General features: G+C 34.6%; 2 protein-coding genes and 2 pseudogenes across 2 annotated transcripts; 1 reads left to right on the top strand and 3 right to left on the bottom strand.

The window, feature by feature from the left end:
• Positions 1-1587: 1587 nt before the first annotated feature.
• On the bottom strand, positions 1588-3673 carry LOC110262654 (uncharacterized). The gene is made up of 2 exons (XM_088486337.1): positions 3467-3673; positions 1588-3220 (listed from the first exon to the last, which is right to left on the bottom strand). Exons 1-2 carry the CDS (start codon positions 3525-3527, stop codon positions 1749-1751), a joined length of 1533 nt encoding a protein of 510 aa, XP_088342463.1. The 5' UTR covers positions 3528-3673; the 3' UTR covers positions 1588-1748.
• A 3260-nt stretch (positions 3674-6933) lies between these two features.
• LOC148566294 (lysM domain receptor-like kinase 4) lies at positions 6934-8882 on the top strand (annotated as a pseudogene).
• Positions 8883-12056: 3174 nt separating this feature from the next.
• On the bottom strand, positions 12057-14072 carry LOC107644649 (uncharacterized). The gene has a single exon (XM_021103123.2). The coding sequence runs from the start codon at positions 13939-13941 to the stop codon at positions 12178-12180; it is 1764 nt and encodes a 587-aa protein (XP_020958782.1). The 5' UTR covers positions 13942-14072; the 3' UTR covers positions 12057-12177.
• A 1923-nt stretch (positions 14073-15995) lies between these two features.
• LOC148566293 (uncharacterized) lies at positions 15996-19907 on the bottom strand (annotated as a pseudogene).
• Positions 19908-20457: the final 550 nt, after the last annotated feature.

Genomic DNA, 20457 nt, shown 5'->3' with positions numbered 1-20457 from the left:
GCCTCCTCAAGCATTCTATGTAGGACATCAACAACGAGGACGAACAAGAAAGGAGACAGTGGATCACCTTGTCGTAGGCCCCTTTCCATCTTAAACGGCCGAGAGGGCGAACCGTTTATCAATACTGACATAGAGGCAGTACTTACGCACTCCATAACCCACCCCCTCCACCTTCTTCCAAACCCCATTTTCTGTAGAACAAGATCCACGAAGCTCCACTTGACTCTATCATATGCCTTCTGGAAGTCTAACTTTATTATCGCCGCTTTCTTCTTTCTCTATTTTAGCCATTGAACAGTTTCGCATGCAATGAGTGCCCCATCATATATTTTCCGCCCCTTGACAAATGCACTCTGTGTCTCACCTACAAGTCGTGGCATTATTGCTCGCATTCTCCTGACCATCATCTTTGATATGACTTTGTACACACACCCGACCATACTAATGGGTCTGAGATCTTTGATTTCCTTTACTCCAGTAAACTTAGGTGCCAGCGCAACCCATGTGAGATTAGCATCCGCCGGTAATCTGGAAGACTGGAAAAATTCCAATACCGCTCCCGTGAATTCAGGACCAATTCCTTCCCAACACTTCTTTATGAAGTTTATGTTGTAGCCATCACTACCAGGCACCTTAGATGAATCACAATCCCACACTGCTTTTCTAACCTCCTCAGAAGTTGGCTGTATCTCCAGAGCCATAGCATCATCCTCACTGATTCTCTCCACCAGACAGTCTCTAAACCCCACGAATGGCGACTTCTCCTGATGATACAAGTCTTTGTAGAAGTCCCTAATCGCAATCTTGATTCTAGCTTGATTCTTTATCAACCTTCCAATTTATATTTTAATATGAATAAAATATCAAAATACCATTACAATTTATTTAACAAATACTCCTATATCTTATAAGAATTTTAAATTTACGTGTCTGCGTATCCTGTGTCATGTCGTATCCCGTATCTGTATACATCGTAAAAAATTAGTTATTAATTAATTGTTGTTTATAAAAATTACGAATTTGGTATTTGATGGAAAAATTTTATTATATTAATGTAAACAAATTGTGAATTTAATTAAATATAAAGTAATTTTAAATTATTTAATATAATATTTTCACATAAAATTATTTAATCTAATTTTAAAAATATATTATTAAATACTATATTATATACAAATATTCTTAAAAATTCTCATGAATGAAGCTTAAAACGAAGTAGATGACTAGAATTCCGTAATGCATAACTTTCTTATTCTGCTGTGGCCAATTTGAAAAAAAAAGCAGCATGGAAGTATCAGTTTCTACACTAGAACATCAATCTTAAGAACGAGCAGCCTTCTTCATGACTTAAGAAAGTAGAGGAACGTATGATACTTTTGATGGAAAACCACTTTGATCAGTCCAAGTTATGTAGTTTTAGTACAGAGAGTTTTATTTCTTATAGAACATTTTGTTATTACATTGCGTAGTGATAATGGCATGACAAGTTTCTTGTATGAAGCATTAGTATGAAGGCTGAAAGAGAACAAGATAAAATGTTACTATTTAAGTGTAGAATTAGACGACAAATACAATTTTAAATGAATCTTTAAACTTTAATGTGCTAATTTTAGTTCTTGCCATACAATTTTGTAAGCATTTAGTACAGAGCAATCAGGACACACTGCTAGAAGATTTTTTTTTCTTTCAATGACTTTTCTTTTTTTGAAAAATTATAATTTTAAAGAACTAAGGTTATATTGATATGTTCAAACAATTTTCCGCACAAGTTCTTGAAAAGCATTCTCTCCTTTGTGCGTAGAGAGGTAATCTACAAGCAATTCCATGGTTCTAGCATCTGCTGCATAACCTTTTTCTTTCATAATCCGAAGATATTTTACTGACTTCGGAACATCATTTCTTCTCAGTAATCCTTGAACCAATACATTATATGTGCAGGAATTAGGCAAGCAGCCATCCACTTCCATATGCATCAGTAACTCTTCAGCATCAATCAGAAGTCCTTCCCTACATAGACCTTGGATCATGATTGTATATGTATATAGATCAGGTTTCAAGCCTTTTGCTGGCAGACAAGAGAAGAGTTCACGTGCATCATTTAGTTTTCCAGCATGGCACATCCCACAGAGCACCACATTGTAAGTTTCAATATCAAGATCCAAATTATTCTTCTCCATTTCACTAAATAATGATATTGCATCAGAAAACAAATGACATTTGAATAGGCCATCCAATATTATGGCACAGCTCGATAGATCAGGATATTGACCAAATTTGTGCATTGTAAAAAACAATTCTTTAGCAGCTAACGGTTTACCCACTTTGCAAAATCCATGGATAAGAGTATTCCAAGTCACAACATTCAGATTTAAACCTTTATGGACCATTTCATCCAATAGATAAATAGCCTTATCAATGCTTTTGATCTTGCACCACCCATGGATTAATGAAGTATAAGTGCAGACGTTTGGTACGCATCCCTTGTGAACCATCAAATCAAATACTTTCATGGCCTCCTCCATTTGACTTTGGAAACAATAACCAGCAATCATCGAGTTATAGGTGACAACATCAGGCTCCTTTCCCATTCGAACCATTTGACCAAGTATGGCTCTGGCACTTGAAATCTTTCCCTCTTTACAAAGAGCATCCATTAAAATAGTAAAAGTATGCGTATCCGGCATAATTCCCTTTCGTTTTCTCTCGCTCAGTAAAGACGCAGCCTCCTGCCATCTGCTGAAAGTACAGAGTCCTTGAATCAAGCGATTGTAAGTGATGGTATCGGGTTGAAGACCTTTTGTTGTCATTTCCGAGAATAGACTCAAAGCCTCGGATACCATCCCATCCTTGCAAAGACTATCCACAATTGTGGTATAACCGGCAACAGTAACCCTTGCTTTGCAGTTTCTTGTTTCCGTCTTCCTTAGAATGGCAATGGCAGCAGGGGTGTCGCCCATCTTGCACAATCCATTTATAATTGCTCCAATCGTGTGGCCGTCGGGTTGATATCCCATGTTATCCATGTGGTCAACAAACAAAATAGCATAATCCACATTGCCTTCAATACAAAGACCATTAACAATGGTGCTAAATGTGACCACATTGGGCTCCAAGCCGATTTTGAACATCGTCCCCACCACAGAGAAGGCAAAGGGAGTGTGATTCAAACGGCACAGACAATTGACAACAATACTGAGTGTATAGATATCAGATTTGAGTCCTAAAGAGAACAAGTGTTTGATTAACGAAATGGCAGCTGTGTAATGCTTCATCTTAACAATGGAGCTAAACAATAAGTTAAAGTCCTTCACAGATGGCAAAGGCTTCATGGAAACTATCTTGTGAAAGAGATGCAAAGCAGAGTCAAGGTTTTGGAGATTCCTAATAGATTTTACGAGATGATATCTGTCCTTGATGACATCAGTATCAGTGGGAAAAAGGAAGGGTTTGGGATGAGAAAGAGTACCAAATTGAGATTGCTGCCGAAAGAAGCGCAGAGAAGCTTTTGTTGATGAACGCAACATCATTGATGAGTGAGCACAGCAGCTACGCTCGCCGCAAGGGTATGAAATTCATGGCGATGAAGGTGGTAATATCTGATATGGATGGGGATTGCGGCAGTGATCGGTGAAGAGTAATGGTTCAACGGGAACCGACAATAAAAACGATCCGGTCCGATGCCAAAACTGCAAATCTGAAAACCTTTGACGGCCGGTTCTTTAAAAACGACGCAATTTTGCTTTTTTTTTTTTCTTTTTTTAAAAAAAAGGAAAACCCCTTACGCGTGACACACCACACACCACCTTCCCCCGAACTCACCCCTCCTTCGTGAACGCAAAGAATGCAAAGCTTGTAGTTATTAGAACTGAACTAATAATCGAAGCCATTAAATTATTGGTTTATTAATTTATTAGTTCAATCAATGAGTTACTAATTAAATTATTAAAATCGGTTTCACATAAATAAAAAATATAAAATAATTTAAAATATAAAATTAAAATTTAAAAAATATATATATTTTTATTAATATTTTAAAAATAATTAAATTTTAACAAATTATAATAAATAAGTTATAACATAGTTATTATTAAATAAGTATATAAAATTTTAGTATTTTATTATAATTAAAATTTTTTATTTTTATTTTTATATTAAAATAAATAATTTTTATTTTAATAATTAATTAATTAATTTATATTTATTATATTATTATTTATTATATGTTTTTGTTGAAAAAAATATTAATAAATATTATATAATTATAAAAATAATTATATTATAATTAATAAAAATATTTGATATTTTTTATTTATACATATTTAATTACATTTATATTAATAATTATGAATAATAAAAAATATTATTAATTTATATATAAGTGAGTATAAAATTAAAATAATAATTAAAAAAATTATTGTATATTTTTATTATATAATTAATAATTAGCATTTAAAATAATAAAAAACAAAAATAATATAACTTTGTGGCAAAGAGAACATGTAAGCACAAAAAAGATTCATATTTGAACCATATCTTAGAATTTTTTTTTGGAATAATTCGGTTGAACCAACTTATTACTGATTATTATTGTTTTTGGATGGTTTTGACCAGTTTTATCCGATTTTTACTGACTTTGACCGTTCTAAACTTTAACAGTTTGAGAATTAGACCGGATTGATTAGGATTTTGATTTACCGATTTTTTGGTCGGACCGATTCGGTCCAATTCTTACAACTATGCAAAGCAGTGTTTGTAAAAACCGGACCGGACTGGCCGGTTCGACCGGAAAACCGGTGAACCGGATCTTAAACCGGTTCAATCCGCTAATTAGACCGCACAAGGATGAAAACCGGTATGAACCGGTCAAACTCGTAGTAAACCGGTGAAAACCGGTCAAACTCGGTAAATCGGTCCAACCGAACCGCTGGTAATTAAAATTTTGCAAAATGAGTGAAGTGGGGTTTGAACCCCTGTCCTCAATAAAAAAGGGGCATGTGATAACCACCAAACTATCACAGTTCTAATTATAATGTTTACAAATTAATATATATATAGATATCTTTTATCAAATATATTTACTTCTATTTAATTTATTTTAATTTTAGTTATAAACTCATTTATTTTTAAATTGATTATATTTTTATTTAATAATAATTATAATTCACTAATTTTTTCTTTTTATAATTATATAATATCTATTAATATTATTTTTTAATAAATATTTGTAGTATATAATAGTATAATAGATATAAATTTATTAATAAATTATTAAATTTTGAAAATAATTATTATTTTAATATAAAAACAAAATAAAATATTTATGATACATTAAAATTAATAAAATACTTATTATTTCTGTTTCATATTATTTTAGAATAGTTGAATATTCTTAAAATGTTAGTAAAAATATATATTTTAAATTTTAACTTTAAATTTTTTACTATTTTTTATTTTTTATTTACATAGGACCGGGTTAACCGGTTCAACCAGTGACTCACCGATTGAACCAATGACCCAGTAACCCGGTAACTTGACCGGTTCGATCACCGGTTCGGTTCTGACAACTATGATGCAAAGACCTTATTCTCTCTGAAGTTTGAAGAAACAAAACCCAAACCAAACCCTAGCTTTTTCTGCTCGGTTCCGCCATCCGTGGTTGTCGGCGGCTCTCAGCTTCCTCGTTCCACCTGTCTCAAACTCGGACTCTGTTCTAGCTCGGCACGTTGTCCATCCATTGGTGGCTTCTCTATTCGAGGCTTCGAGCTGGTTGCCGTCATCTCGTCGCTCACTGTCGTCTCTTTGTCGTCCTGCTCTCCGTCGAAGGTTAGTGGCACTTACACACATTTTCACTTTTTCCATTTTTGCCCTGTTGATCTGTTTTGAATGCTCTGTTGATCGTTGATTTTGTGTTGTTGAAATTACTGCTAAAATTAGATTTGTTATATTGGTGCTGCTGTTTTAGTGTTTTTTTAATTTTTGAATCTACTGTTTTAGTGTTTTTGAATTTTTGTTGATAGATTTATTGAATTTAAGGTTTATGGTGATTATTTATTGTTGCTAATTGTTCTTAATTTCTGGCTCTGTTTAGTCTGTTGTGTTGTTGGTACTAGTATTTTTGATCGGGTTTATGGGTTTATGAGAGCTGTTGTTTTTCTCTGTAAACTTGGATGCTAGTTTTGAGTTTGGGTTTCTGTTACTAAAAGTTTGTTTGGAGTTAAAGTGATTGCCAATGTTGCACATCAATTTGTATTGTCTTTACCTTATTTCAATTAATAGTTCAACTTTGAATGAATGTTTTGAGTTGTAAATTATGAATTTATGATGTTTCTAAGTGTGTCTTCACATTGGTTTATTCACAGACATTATTTTTTGCGTGAGAATGAAGCCTGGAATAATGAAATGTCGTTTGCTGTGTCGTTGTTTTGTTAGATTATGAATATTCGCTGCGTGAATTGCGGGAGAGAAGTATTGAGAGGGAGATAGTCAAGCATGAAGTTCACCTCCAATCAGCAGAAAACTTTGATACTTGTGTTTTAAGAATGGTGGGATTTATATAAAGCTTGGGTAGCATCTTGGGCAATTGGTGAGGTAAGCATCAAAGTGGTCCTGAAGTTATCCTCGAGGCTCAAAGTAATCCCTGAAATTAAAAATTTGTCTAGATCGTCCCTGAAGTTGATCTCCGGTACTCATAGTGGTTCTTCCGGTGAATTTCGTCCGGCTGGCGCAACCGGAAAGCTGACCTGGCGTCGTTGGTGACACGTTAGCAGCCCAACGGCTAGCTGACGTGACGCAGTAAACATTTTGGACTCAATTTGGTCCCTAATTTTAGGTTAAATAATTTTATCACTTTTTTAATCCAACCCGCGTTTGCACTATATATTACGTATTCTGATGTGAGAAATATTAGTCTATCATATCACGAGTCTGAGTCCAATGGATAATACTATTGTTCTCTTCACACTAAGCTTTCTTCTTGTATCTTCAAATGGCATCATGTCACAGCAGAATTATTCAGGAAACTCAGTACTAAGTTGCAGCAACAACGACGCAGAGGGTCCTTCTTCAGATTTCCTATACACCTGCAATGGATTCCAAAAATCTTGCTTAACCTTTCTCATATTCAAATCCCAAACTCCTCACAACACCATTGCCACAATCTCCAACCTCACTTCCTCAAACCCAGAGGACCTTGCAAGGTTCAACAACGCCACTCATTCCACATTGTTCCGAACCGGCAAAGAAGTCATTGTCCCTCTCAATTGTTCTTGTCCAACCAGAGAACATGATGATGATTATGATGAGTACTATCAAGCCCAAACCACATACATTCTGCCAAAAGATCCAACATATTTTACAACAGCAAATGATGCCTTTCAGGGATTAACCACGTGCGATTCTCTCCAGCGTTACAATCCTTATGGGGTTCTTGATTTGCATCCTGGCATGGTGTTGCACGTGCCCCTCATATGCGCTTGTCCGACGGCGCGTCAAGCCGGTAGCGGCACCAAGTATTTGCTGACCTACTCGGTTAATTGGGGTGATAACGTCTCTAATATCGCAACACAGTTCCATGTCAACGCAAGTAGTATGGTTGATGCCAATGGTTTATCCTCAGAAAATGAAATGCTATATCCATTCACAATTGTCCTCATTCCATTAACAAGTGAACCCAACAGCACAATAACCAAAGTTCAAAATGGTCAACCACCTTCTCCAACTACTCTTTACACTGTAAGAAAGGATAAGACAAAGACAAAAAGAAAAAGAATCATAGTTGCTCTTACTTCCTCTGCGAGCTTCTTGTTTTTTCTGTTTGTCGTTTTATCTCTCGTGTTTGTGCGTAGAAAGAGATTAGAAATTTTCTTCAGGGGAGATAGAAGAGGCAGAACAAAGCAAGTGTTTTCAGAATAAATACGTGAAGGGTTAGCAAGCATTGAGCTTCTTTCCAAAGTGTACAAGTTTGATGAAATTAAAGAAGCACATGAGAATTTCAGTGCAAGCAACAGAATCAAAGGCTCTGTCTACCGTGGGGTATTTGGTAAGGAGAGGGAAATCATGGCGATCAAGAAGATGAATTTGGGTGCCTCTAAGGAAGTGAATTTGTTAGGAAGGATCAATCACTTCAACCTGATAAAGCTGGAAGGTTACTGTGAAAAAGATGGATCCTTCTATCTTGTTTTTGAATACATGGAAAATGGTTGTTGAGAGAATGGCTTGGGAGAAGAAACAGAACCCTAGAACACCAATGTTGGAGAAAGAGGATTCGGATTGCTGTGGATATTGCAAATGGACTTGAGTATCTTCATAACTTCACAGATCCTTGCTATGTTCACAAGGCCATAAACACTGACAATATATTGTTAAATAAAGATCTAAGGGCCAAGATAGCGAATTTCACTTTGGCTAAAGAATCAGATAGAGAAGTAACAAGCTCTTGTTCTTATTACACATCACATGTTGTGGGAACTAGGGGTTATATGGCTCCAGAGTATCTTGATTCAGGGAGAGTCACATCGAAGATGGACGTGTATGCGTTCGGAGTGGTGCTGTTGGAATTGATCACTGGCAAAGATTCTATTATTGTGCAGGATGATGGAAGTGAGACGATGCTTTCATCAATCATATTGAATCTCATTGATAAAGATGATGCAGAAGAGAAACTCGGTTTGTTCATTGATCCTAGTCTCATGGGAAACAGTGAGAAGGTCTGTGCAATTCAGCTAGTTAAGCTAAGCCTAGCATGCTTGGTTGAAGAACCTTCAAGGAGACCAAACATGGCAGAAGTGGTCTCGAGTTTGCTTAGAATATATACAGAAATTGAGACAAGAACGTCACCCTGCCGCATCCATGACAGTGGAAGCACGGAGAGGTTAAATGTATAGAGTGTGACGGAGAAATGAAGAGTGAAGAGTGTGACGGAGAGTAGAGGAGAACAGCTTGTGCGATGGAGAAGAAAGGAGAAGAGAGTCAATTGGGGGTTAGGGTTTTTAACCTAAAATTAGGGACCAAATTGAGTCCAAAATGTTTATTGCGCCACGTCAGCTAGCCGTTGGGCTGCTAACGTGTCACCAACGACGCCAGGTTAGCTTTTCGGTTGCGCCAGCTGGACGAAATTCACCGGAAGGACCACTATGAGTACCGGAGATCAACTTCAGGGACGATCTAGACAAATTTTTAATTTCAGGGATTACTTTGAGCCTCGAGGATAACTTCAGGGACCACTTTGATGCTTACCTCGGCAATTGGTATACTTCCTTAGTTCCTTTGCCTCTCCTTTTTGTTTGAATAGATAGAAAAAAAGATATGCTGATAACTGACTTTACAAATTGCAATCGTCCTCAGTGATGCACAAAAGGAAATACTCTATTTGTTCTTTTATATGTTTATTTAAGAGGAGTACTTGGTTCCTCAAGAGTATGTTATAACATTGAGATAATCTATGCTAAATAGATGTCCAGTTTCTTTATATGAGTAAATATGTGAAGTATTCAAGAGGAGCTTGGAGACACACCAAAAAATGTATAAATATGAGTTTCCATCTTGCACAATCCATTTCCAATCGTGTGGCCGTTGGGTTGATATCCCATGTAATCCATGTGGTCAAGAAACCAAGTAGCATAATCCACATTGCCTTCAATATAAAGACCATTAACAATGCTGTTAAATGTGACCACATCGGGCTCCAAGCCGATTTTGAACATCATCCCTACCACGGAGAAGGCAAAGGGAGTGTGATTCAGACGGCATAGACAATTGACAACAATATTGAGTGTATAGATATCAAATTTGAGTCGTAAGGAGAACAAGTGTTTGATTAACGAAATGTTGAGTGTATAGATATCAGAGAAGTTCTTGTTGATGAACGCAACATCATTGATGAGTGAAGAACGCAGCAGCCACGCTCGCCGCAAGGGTATGAAATTCATTCGAGTCTTGTGAGCATAGCTTGACAGCCACCGCTGAATCCACTTCAATCTTCACATTCGCAGAGCCTAGACTGTGTATCAGATCCAAGCCGAGAAGAACATCCTATGATCCTATAGGCTACGTTTGCTTACAGAGATAGGGACACGGAAATATGGACAAAGACAATTTATTAAGAAACACTGAATTAGTGTATTTCGTATCTATCCTAACAGGAAAGACATGAAAATTTTGATAAGGAACACAATTTATTTTTTATTTTGTTTATTATTTTTATTAATTTTTTATAATTATATTTTTTATTATTATATTTTTTATCTCAAATTTTTTTAATAAAAAAAATAAATTAAATTTTTATAATTTATTCTAATTTATTATTAAACAGGATACAAAAACACAAAATTTTGTGTTTGTTCTTTATGTTTTGTTCTCAGTGCTTGTTTTATACGCAGCCATAGTTCCGCAAAACTCACAGCAATATCCTAGGTTAGCACTAAATCTTCTCCCTTTTTTGTTGTCAACCATCCGAATTGAATTTTTATGAAGGATGAATCAGAGAATACTATCGAATAGGAATTTTCTCAAAGGTCCCAACTTTTTTCTTTACTCGAGCAAATTCAGATCCGGCTAAGCGCTTGGTCACGTTTTCGAAAAAGATTTTTTTTAAATAATATTTTTTAAATTTTTTTTATAAAAATACAAATAATTTTATATTTAAATATTTTATATAAAAAACTTTTTATTTATTAATTATGTTTAAATAAAAAAAATAAAAATACTTTTTGTTTATTTATTATATAAAAATTTCTTCCTTTTTTTTTAAAAAAAATCTTTTAAAAAAATATAAATTATAGTTTTTTAAAAAAATTATTTTTTTTAGTATTTTTACTTTTACTATTAAAAATTTACTAAACACAATAAAAAAAATTATTAAAAAAAAATCTCTTTTTTATTCATTTAATGGTGTCTAAACAAATTCTAAATCTTGTTTCCATCACCAATGAGTACTCATAATTCTAGCAAAGAGAAGAGTCCACGACACCGCTTTTAAAAGGGATTAGGAGGTCAAAATCTTCATCAACCAATGAAAGAGAGGTTTATGGAACAAGTCTAAGCTAAATTTAGTCTAAGAGGTTTATAAACTTAAAATATTTAAATCGAGAATATTGTAATTTGAATTAAATTTTAAATAATTATTTTATTGTATCAATTATATTTTTATAGGAGCATAAATATTGTGAAATCATTATATAATTTGATAATACATTTAATATGTGCTTAAAAAGTAATCTTTGTTAACATGTTTGTATTTATTTTAAACTATATTTAAATGAATAAATTAATTGCGTGATATCATAATTGATATATTATACTCTTTTAATTTTTGAACTTTTAATTGTTACAAATATAAATACAATTTTATTTCTCTTTTTAGTATTATTTTGATATTTTTATATATATATGAATAACAATATATTGTTTTTAATATTTTTAATATCTCCTGAAAAGCTCTTTTGCAAAGAAAATATATTCTTGCAATTAGAAGAAAACTACAAAATAACATTAGCATAAATAAGTGGTTACATTTATTATTTGTTTTATAAATGGAAACAAAGTAGTTATTATGCCTAATTGAACTTGGCCAAAAATCTATGTTCAAGAAATATTAAAAATTAGATTCAAACTTGGGTAGCACAAAAACATATGATATCAATGAGAATACTTTTTTGTGTATGTGTGTGTTTTTTAGACAAAAATATTTTTTTTAGTGTCCAAATTTAAATCGATTTAAATTAAACCACTCATCCACTTTAATCCAAACAAAAAATTGATTAAAACTGCACTAATTTAAATTTGATTTTGTTCTATTTTTTGCAAAACGCAAGGATTGGATTGAATTTCGAATCTACTTTTCAAAACGGATCTAATCTAATCTAAACTACACAATGTATTATAATATTATTATTTTATTATTATATTTATAATTTTATTTATAATATGTTGATTTTGTTATATATTATTATTATTATTATTATTATTGACGTCCAAAATAAGATTTATTTTTGTAGATGACTAGAATAAAACATTGCATAACCTTCTCAAGAAGGAGATTCTTACTCTGCTGGGTCTAATTTGAAAACAAAAAGCAGCATGGAAGTATCAATTTCTACACAACATCAAATTCTCAATTCAAATAAAGAACTAAGAGGTTATATTGATATATTTAAACAATTTTAGGTTATATTGATATATTCAAACAATTTTCTGCACAAATTCTTGAAAAGCATTCTCTCCTTTGTGCGTAGAGAGGTAATCTACAAGCAACTCCATGGTTGTAGCATTTGCTGCACAACCTTTGTCTTTCATAGTCTGAAAATATTTTAATGACTTCAGAACAGCATTTCGTCGTAGTAATCCTTGGATGAAGACGTTATATGTGCAGCTATCTGGCAAGCAGCCATGCTCTTCCATATTCATCAGCATTTCTTCAGCATCAATCAGAAGTCCTTCCCCACATAGACCTTGGATCATGATTGTATAAGTATATACATCAGGTTTCAAGCCTTTTGCTGGCAGACAAGAGAAGAGTTCTAGTGCATCATTTAGTTTTCCAGCATGGCACATCCCACGGAGCACCACATTATAAGTTTCAATATTAAGATCCAAATTATTCTTCTCCATTTCACTAAATAATGATATTGCATCGGAAATCAAATGACATTTGAATAGGCCATCCAATATTATGGCACAGCTCGATAGATCAGGATATTGACCAAATTTGTGCATTGTAAAAAACAATTCTTTAGCAGCTACCGGTTTACCCGCTTTGCAAAATCCATAGATAAGAGTATTCCAAGTCACAACATCCAGATTTAAACCTTTATTGATCATTTCACCCAAGAGATAAATAGCCTTATTAATCCGTTTCATCTTGCACCACCCATGGATTAATGAAGTATAAGTGTAGACGGTTGGTACGCATCCCTTGTGAACCATCAAATCAAATACTTTCATGGCTTCCTCCATTTGATTTTGGAAACAATAACCAGCAATCATTGAGTTATAGGTGACAACAGTAGGCTCCTCTCCCATTCGAACCATTTGACCAAATATGGCTCTAGCACTTGAAATCTTTCCCTCTTTACAAAGAGCATCCACTAAAATATTAAAAGTATGCGTATCCGGCATAATTCCCTTTTGTTTTCTCTCGCTCAGTAAAGACGCAGCCTCCTGCCATCTGCTGAAAGTACACAGTCCTTGAATCAAGCGATTGTAAGTGATAGTATCGGGTTGTATACCTTTTGTTCTCATTTCGGAGAATAGACTCAAAGCCTCAGATACCAGCCCATCCTTGCAAAGACTATCCACAATTGTGTTATAATCCATAACATCAAAACTTGGTTTGCAGTTTCTTGTTTCCGTGTTCCTTAGAATGGCAATGGCAGCAGGGGTGTTGCCCATCTTGCACAATCCATTTATAATTGCTCCAAACGTGTGGGTGTCGGGTTGATATCCCAAGTAATCCATGTGGTCAAGAAACCAAATAGCATAATCCACGTTGCCTTCAATACAAAGACCATTAACAATGGTGTTCAATGTGACCACATTGGGCTCCAAGCCGATTTTGAACATCATCCCCACGACAGAGAAGGCAAAGGGAGTGTGATTCAAACGGCACAGACAATTGACAACAATATTGAGTGTATAGATATCAGATTTGAGTCGTAAGGAGAACAAGTGTTTGATTAACGAAATGGCAGCTGTGTAATGCTTCATCTTAACAATAGAGCTAAACAAAAAGTTAAAGTCATTCACGCATGGCAAAGGGTTCATGGAAAGCATTTTGTCAAACAGATGCAGAGCAGAATCAAGGTTCTGGAGATTCCTAATAGAATTTACGAGATGGGGTCTGTCCTTGATGGCATCAAGAAAGGGTTTGGGACGAGAAAAAGTACCAAATTGAGATTGCTGCGGAAAGAAGCGCAGAGAAGCTCTAGTTGATGAACGCAACATCATTGGTGAGTGAAGAACGCAGCAGCTACGCTCGCCGCAAGGGTATGAAATTCATGGCGATAATGAAGGTGGTGATATGGATGGGATTGCGGGCTTGCGGCAGTGATTGGTGAAGACTGAAGAATCTTCACAAAGTATTAATTAATCAATTGCTGTACGGCTGTTGTACCTACTGAAAATTATAAATTAGTTATTAATTAATTGTTGTTTATTAAAATGACGAATTTGGCATTTGATGAAATTTTTTTATTTTATTACTGTAAGCAAATTTGATTATTTATACGTTGTAAGTTTAATTATTCTAATATAGCAGATTTAACTATTCTATTAATTGATTATTTATTAAAAAATATATATAATTATATATACAAACATATATAAATAAATATAAAAAACTGATTTTAATGACTGCTTTTTATTATAATGTAGTATTTTGATAAAGTTAACAGAATAAATTAACATAAAAGAACTTTTTCATATTTCATTGAAGAAAAATAATTAGTAAATCTAATTTATTTTTTAATTATTTTCTTAATTTTTAAATAAAAGTTTTTAAAATTGTTTACACTTTTAATGTTTTCAAAAAAAAAAAACATATATTAATGAACCAATTTTTTTTATGAACAACGTGGATTAACGTCCAAAAAAAAACAAGAGTCTAACAAAGTGGAGCTCATTCAAGTCTTGACCGTCACTGCTGAGTCCACTTCAATCTCCACATTCGCATAGTCTAGACAATGTGTCAAATCCAAGCCGAGAAGAACATCTTAAAGTTTCGCAAAAGTTGGTACTAAAACATCTTAAAGTGTCAAATCCAATCTTCTGGCATGGTCTCTTAGAATATTTTCACAAGCGGGTTTTCTTTTTTTTGGTTGACTGAACCATCTGAATTGAGCTTTCATGAAGGATAAATCGAAAGATACCATGGAATTAGCATTTTTTCAAAGGTTTCAACTTTTTTCTTTACTTCACGAATTCAGTTTGGACTAAATGATACTCCTTCACTAAATGTAAAGTAAACTCATGAAGTTTCTCTTCTTAAAGAGCCTTATTAATCTCCTGTAAAGGTCTTTTGCAAAAAGAAAAAAATGTATTTTTGCAATTAGAAGAAAAACTACAAAATAACATTAGCGTAATAAGTGGTTACATTTGTCTTACAAATGGAAACAAATTAAGTCGTTATTATGCCTAATTGAACTTGGCAAAAAATCTATGAACAAGAAATACTAAAAACTAGATTAAAACTTGAGAAGCACAACAAAAATACAATATCAATGAGAATACTCTTTTGTATGTGTGTGTGTTTTTTTTGTTAGACAAGAATACTCTTTTGTGTTAAAATAAATATAAAGTAATTTTAAATTATTTAATATAAAATTTTCACATAAAATTATTTAATCTAATTTTAAAAATATATTAATAAATACTATATTATATACAAATATTATTAAAAATTCACATGAATGAAGCTTAAAACAAAGTACATGACTAGAATAACGTAATGCATAACTTTCTTATTCTGCTGTGGCCAATTTGAAAAAAAAAAAGCAGCATGGAAGTATCAGTTTCTACACTAGAACATCAATCTTAAGAACGAGCAGACTTCTTCATGACTTAAGAAAGTAGAGGAACGTATGATACTTTTGATGGAAAACCACTTTGATCAGTCCAAGTTATGTAATTTTAGTACAGAAAGTTTTATTTCTTATAGAACATTTTGTTATTACATTGCGTAGTGAAAATGGCATGACAAGTTTCTTGTATGAAGCATCAGTATGAAGGCTGAAAGAGAACAAGTAAAATGTTACTATTTAAGTGTAGAATTAGACAACAAATACAATTTTAAATGGATCTTTAAACTTTAATGTGCTAGTTTTATTTCTTGCCATACAATTTTGTAAGCATTTAGTACAGAGCAATCAGGACACACTGTTGGAAGATTTTTTTTCTTTCAATGACTTTTCTTTTTTTGAAAAATGTATAATTTTAAAGAACTAAGAGGTTATATTGGCATTTTCAAATGATTTTGGGCTATATTGATATATTCAAACAATTTTCTACACAAGTTCTTGAAAAGCATTCTCTCCTTTGTGGGTAGAGAGGTAATCTACAAGCAATTCCATGGTTCTAGCATCTGCTGCATAACCTTTTTCTTTCATAATCCGAAGATATTTTACTGACTTCGGAACATCATTTCTTCTCAGTAATCCTTGAACCAATACATTATATGTGCAGGAATTAGGCAAGCAGCCATCCACTTCCATATGCATCAGTAACTCTTCAGCATCAATCAGAAGTCCTTCCCTACATAGACCTTGGATCATGATTGTATATGTATATAGATCAGGTTTCAAGCCTTTTGCTGGCAGACAAGAGAAGAGTTCTCGTGCATCATTTAGTTTTCCAGCATGGCACATCCCAAAGAGCACCACATTGTAAGTTTCAATATTAAGATCCAAATTATTCTTCTCCATTTCACTAAATAATGATATTGCATCAGAAAACAAATGACATTTGAATAGGCCATCCAATATTATGGCACAGCTCGATAGATCAGGATATTGACCAAATTTGTGCATTGTAAAAAACAATTCTTTAGCAGCTAACGGTTTACCCACTTTGCAAAATCCATGGATAAGAGTATTCCAAGTAGGGTGTTCATGGTTTGGTTAATCCAAAAATCAAACCAGTTTTTTGGTTAACCAAAAATATAGTATTGGTTAATTAACTAAATTGGTTTTACATGATGAAACCGGTTATTAACCGGTTAGTGAAATTCAAAACCGGTTTTTAACCGGTTATTAAAACAAAAACCGGTTTTGTACTAAAAAACCAATTTTTATACTAAAAAATTGGTTTTTATATCGTAAAATTGGTTTTTACATGTAAAAATAGATTTTTACACAAAAATTAATATTTTTACATACAAAAACCCAAATTCTTAAACCTTCTTTTAATTGAATTTTTTTAATCTAAATTTTTTTCTTTCTAAATGATACGAGTAACATTTGTAAATAATGAAATCTCTTCCATTGCTTTTGTTCCTTTTTCTTTCTTATCTCTTTTCAGTATTTTCTATAAATAATTTTTCTAATATAAATAATTTTCTTTTTAAATGATACGAGTAAATTTTTCTAATCTCCTTATTTCCATCTCTCTCCTTTTCTCTCCCCCTCCTCTTCTCTCTCTCTCTCTCTTTCTCCCCTTCCCCTCTTTCTCCCCTCCCCTCTCTTTCTCTTCCTCTCTCTCCCCTCTCTCCCATTTCTCTCTCTCCCCCCTCTCTCTCTCTCTTCTTCTCTTCCTTTTCTCTCTCTCTTTCTCTCTCTCCCATTTCTCTCTTTCCTCCTTTCTTTCTTTTCTCTCTCTCCCCCTCCTCTCTCTCTCTCTCTCTCTCTCTCTCTCCCCTTCCCCTCTTTCTTTCTCTCTATCCTTCTCTCCCTTTCTCCTCATGCTCTCTATCTCCCCTACCCTCTTTCTCTCTCCCTTCCTCTCCCTCTCTCCTTCTCTCTCCCCTCCTCTATTTTCTCTTTCTCCTTCTCTTTTTCTGTCTCTCTCCCAATCCTCTCTTTCCCCTCTCTTTTTCTCCCTCTTTGTCCTCTTTCTCTTTCTCTCTCTTCTTCTCTATCTCCTATCATTCTTCTCTCTTCTTATCTCTCTCCTTTTTTTTCTTTTTCCTCCTTTATCTTCTCTTCCTCTCTCTCTTCTCTCTCGATTTAGAGAGAAGAGGAGAAAAGAGATAGAAGAGGGATAGAGATTGAGAGAAGCTTGAGAGAAAGAGAAAAGAGAGAGTAAGAAAAGAAAGAGGAGAAGGAGAGAAAAGAAAGAGAGGAAGAAGAGGAGAGAGAGAAAGAAGAAAAGAAAAGAGAGAGGAGCGAGAGAGAGAGAAAGAGAAAAGAGAGAGCGAGAAAGAGAAGGGAGAAAAAGGGGAGAGAGAGAGAGACAGAGGAAGGAGAAGGGAGAAAGGAGAAAGGATAGATATATGGGAGAGAGAGAAGGAGAGGAGAGAGAGAGAGGAGAAGGAGAGATAGAAAAAGGGGAGAGATAATTAGAGAGAGGAAGGGGAGAAGAGAGAGAGAAAGAGAGAGAAGGGAGGGGGGAGAAGGAGAGAGATAGAGAGAAAAGGAGAGAAAGAGAGAGGGAGAGAAGGAGAGAGAGAAAGAGGGAAGGGGAGAGAGAGGGAAAGAAGGATAGAGAGATAAGGGAGAGAGAGAGAAAGAAAGACGAGGTGGAGAGAGAGAGAGAGAGTGGGGAGAGAGAGAAAAAGAGGAAGAAAGAGAAAGAGAGAGAGAGAGAGAGAGAGAGAGGAGAAAGAGGGACAGAGAGAAGCGGAAAGAGAGGGAAAAGAGAGAGAGAATGGGAGAGGAGATAAAGAGGAAAATGAGTGAGAAAGAGGGAGAAGGGAGAGAGAGAGGAGGAAGGAAGGGGGAGAGAGAGAAGGGAGAGAAAGAGGAGAGAGAGAGAGAAGAGAAAGAAGGGAGGGAGAGAGAAAGAGAGAGGAAGGCGAGAGAGAGAGAGAGGAAGGGGGAGAGAGAGAGAAAGTATATAATTTGGTTTTGAAATTAGGTTTTGATTTTAATTTGGTTTTGGTTTTGGTTAACCAGTTAAAAACTGGTTTTTTTTAATTTAGTTTTGGTTAACCAATTCTGAAAAATATGGATATGGTTTTTAAAATTGTTTTATTAAACTGGTTAACCAAAATGTGGTTATGGTTTTTTAACCGGTTAACCACAATTTGGTTTTTTTATGAACACCCCTACAAATGGTTAGAATGGGAAAGGAGCCTGATGTTGTCACCTATAACTCAATGATTGCTGGTTTTTGTTTCCAAAGTCAAATGGAGGAGGGCATGAAAGTATTTGATTTGATGGTTCACAAGGGATGCCTACCGAACAGCAACACTTATACTTCATTAATCCATGGGTGGTGCAAGATCAAAAGGATTAATAAGGCTATTTATCTCTTGGATGAAATGGTCAATAAAGGTATACATCTGAATGTTGTGACTTGGAAGTCCATTTGACCAAGTATGGCTCTAGCACTTGAAATCTTTCCCTCTTTACAAAGAGCATCCATTAAAATAGTAAAAGTATGCGTATCCGGCATAATTCCCTTTCGTTTTCTCTCGCTCAGTAAAGACGCAGCCTCCTGCCATCTGCTGAAAGTACAGAGTCCTTGAATCAAGCGATTGTAAGTGATGGTATCGGGTTGAAGACCTTTTGTTGTCATTTCCGAGAATAGACTCAAAGCCTCCGATACCATCCCATCCTTGCAAAGACTATCCACAATTGTGGTATAACCGGCAACAGTAACCCTTGCTTTGCAGTTTCTTGTTTCCGTCTTCCTTAGAATGGCAATGGCAGCAGGGGTGTCGCCCATCTTGCACAATCCATTTATAACTGCTCCAATCGTGTGGCCGTCGGGTTGATATCCCAAGTAATCCATGTGGTCAACAAACAAAATAGCATAATCCACATTGCCTTCAATACAAAGACCATTAACAATGGTGTTAAATGTGACCACATCGGGCTCCAAGCCGATTTTGAACATCGTCCCAACCACAGAGAAGGCAAAGGGAGTGTGATTCAAACGGCACAGACAATTGACAACAATACTGAGTGTATAGATATTAGATTTGAGTCCTAAGGAGAACAAGTGTTTGATTAACGAAATGGCAGCAGTGTAATGCTTCATCTTAACAATAGAGCTAAACAATAAGGTAAAGTCCCTCGCAGATGGCAAAGGGTTCATGGAAACCATCTTGTGAAAGAGATGCAAAGCTGAATCAAGGTTTTGGAGATTCCTAATAGAATATAGGAGAAGGGGTCTGTCCTTGATGGCATCAATATCAGTGGTATAAGAGAGAGTAATGGGAATAAGGTAGGGTTTGGGATGAGAAAGATTACCAAATTGAGATTCAGATTGCTGCCGAAAGAGCGCAGAGAAGCTTTTGTTGATGAACGCAACATCATTGATGAGTGAAGAACGCAGCAGCTACTCTCGCCGGAAGGGTATGAAATTCATGGCATTGAAGGTGGTGATATGGATGGGGATTGCGGCAGTGATAGTGGCTGGTGAAAACTCGGTCTTCACAAAGTATTAATTAACTAAAGAAAAGTATAGGGTGCCAATAGATTGTCTGCCAACTTATTGTCAATAATAATTAATTATTATATTTTAATATATGTATAAAGAGACACATCCAAAAAATACATTTATAAAGACACTTCTATTAGAAACAGTCATAAAAAAAATATTTTTATTAGACACATCCACAAAGACACTTCCATTAAACACATTTATAAACAAGAGTTGGCAGAAGTTGGCAGAAATGCTGTTGGTAACCTAGCGGGATTGATTAACTAATTGCTGTAGGTATCTTCTCAAAATTAGAAACAGATAACATGTAATCAAGTTGGCCTAACACCAAAAAATATTCAATACCATTAAATAAAACGTGAAATACACGCGCCCAACACACACGAAATCGCTCTTGCCCAACCCTCCTTCTCCCCACGCTCC

Source organism: Arachis ipaensis, chromosome B5 (genome assembly GCF_059453495.1).
Source record: "Arachis ipaensis isolate K30076 ecotype BB chromosome B5, ASM5945349v1, whole genome shotgun sequence".
NCBI lineage: Eukaryota > Viridiplantae > Streptophyta > Magnoliopsida > Fabales > Fabaceae > Arachis > Arachis ipaensis.
This window is presented reverse-complemented; position numbering and strand designations above follow the sequence as displayed.

Coding starts and splice junctions, on each gene's coding strand:
- LOC110262654 (XM_088486337.1), bottom strand. CDS start 3,527: ATGATGTTGCGTTCATCAACAAAAGCTTCTCTGCGCTTCTTTCGGCAG. Junction 3,221..3,466: donor TCGGCAGCAATCTCAATTTG/GTACTCTTTCTC, acceptor TGTTCTCTTTAG/GACTCAAATCTGATATCTAT.
- LOC107644649 (XM_021103123.2), bottom strand. CDS start 13,941: ATGATGTTGCGTTCATCAACTAGAGCTTCTCTGCGCTTCTTTCCGCAG.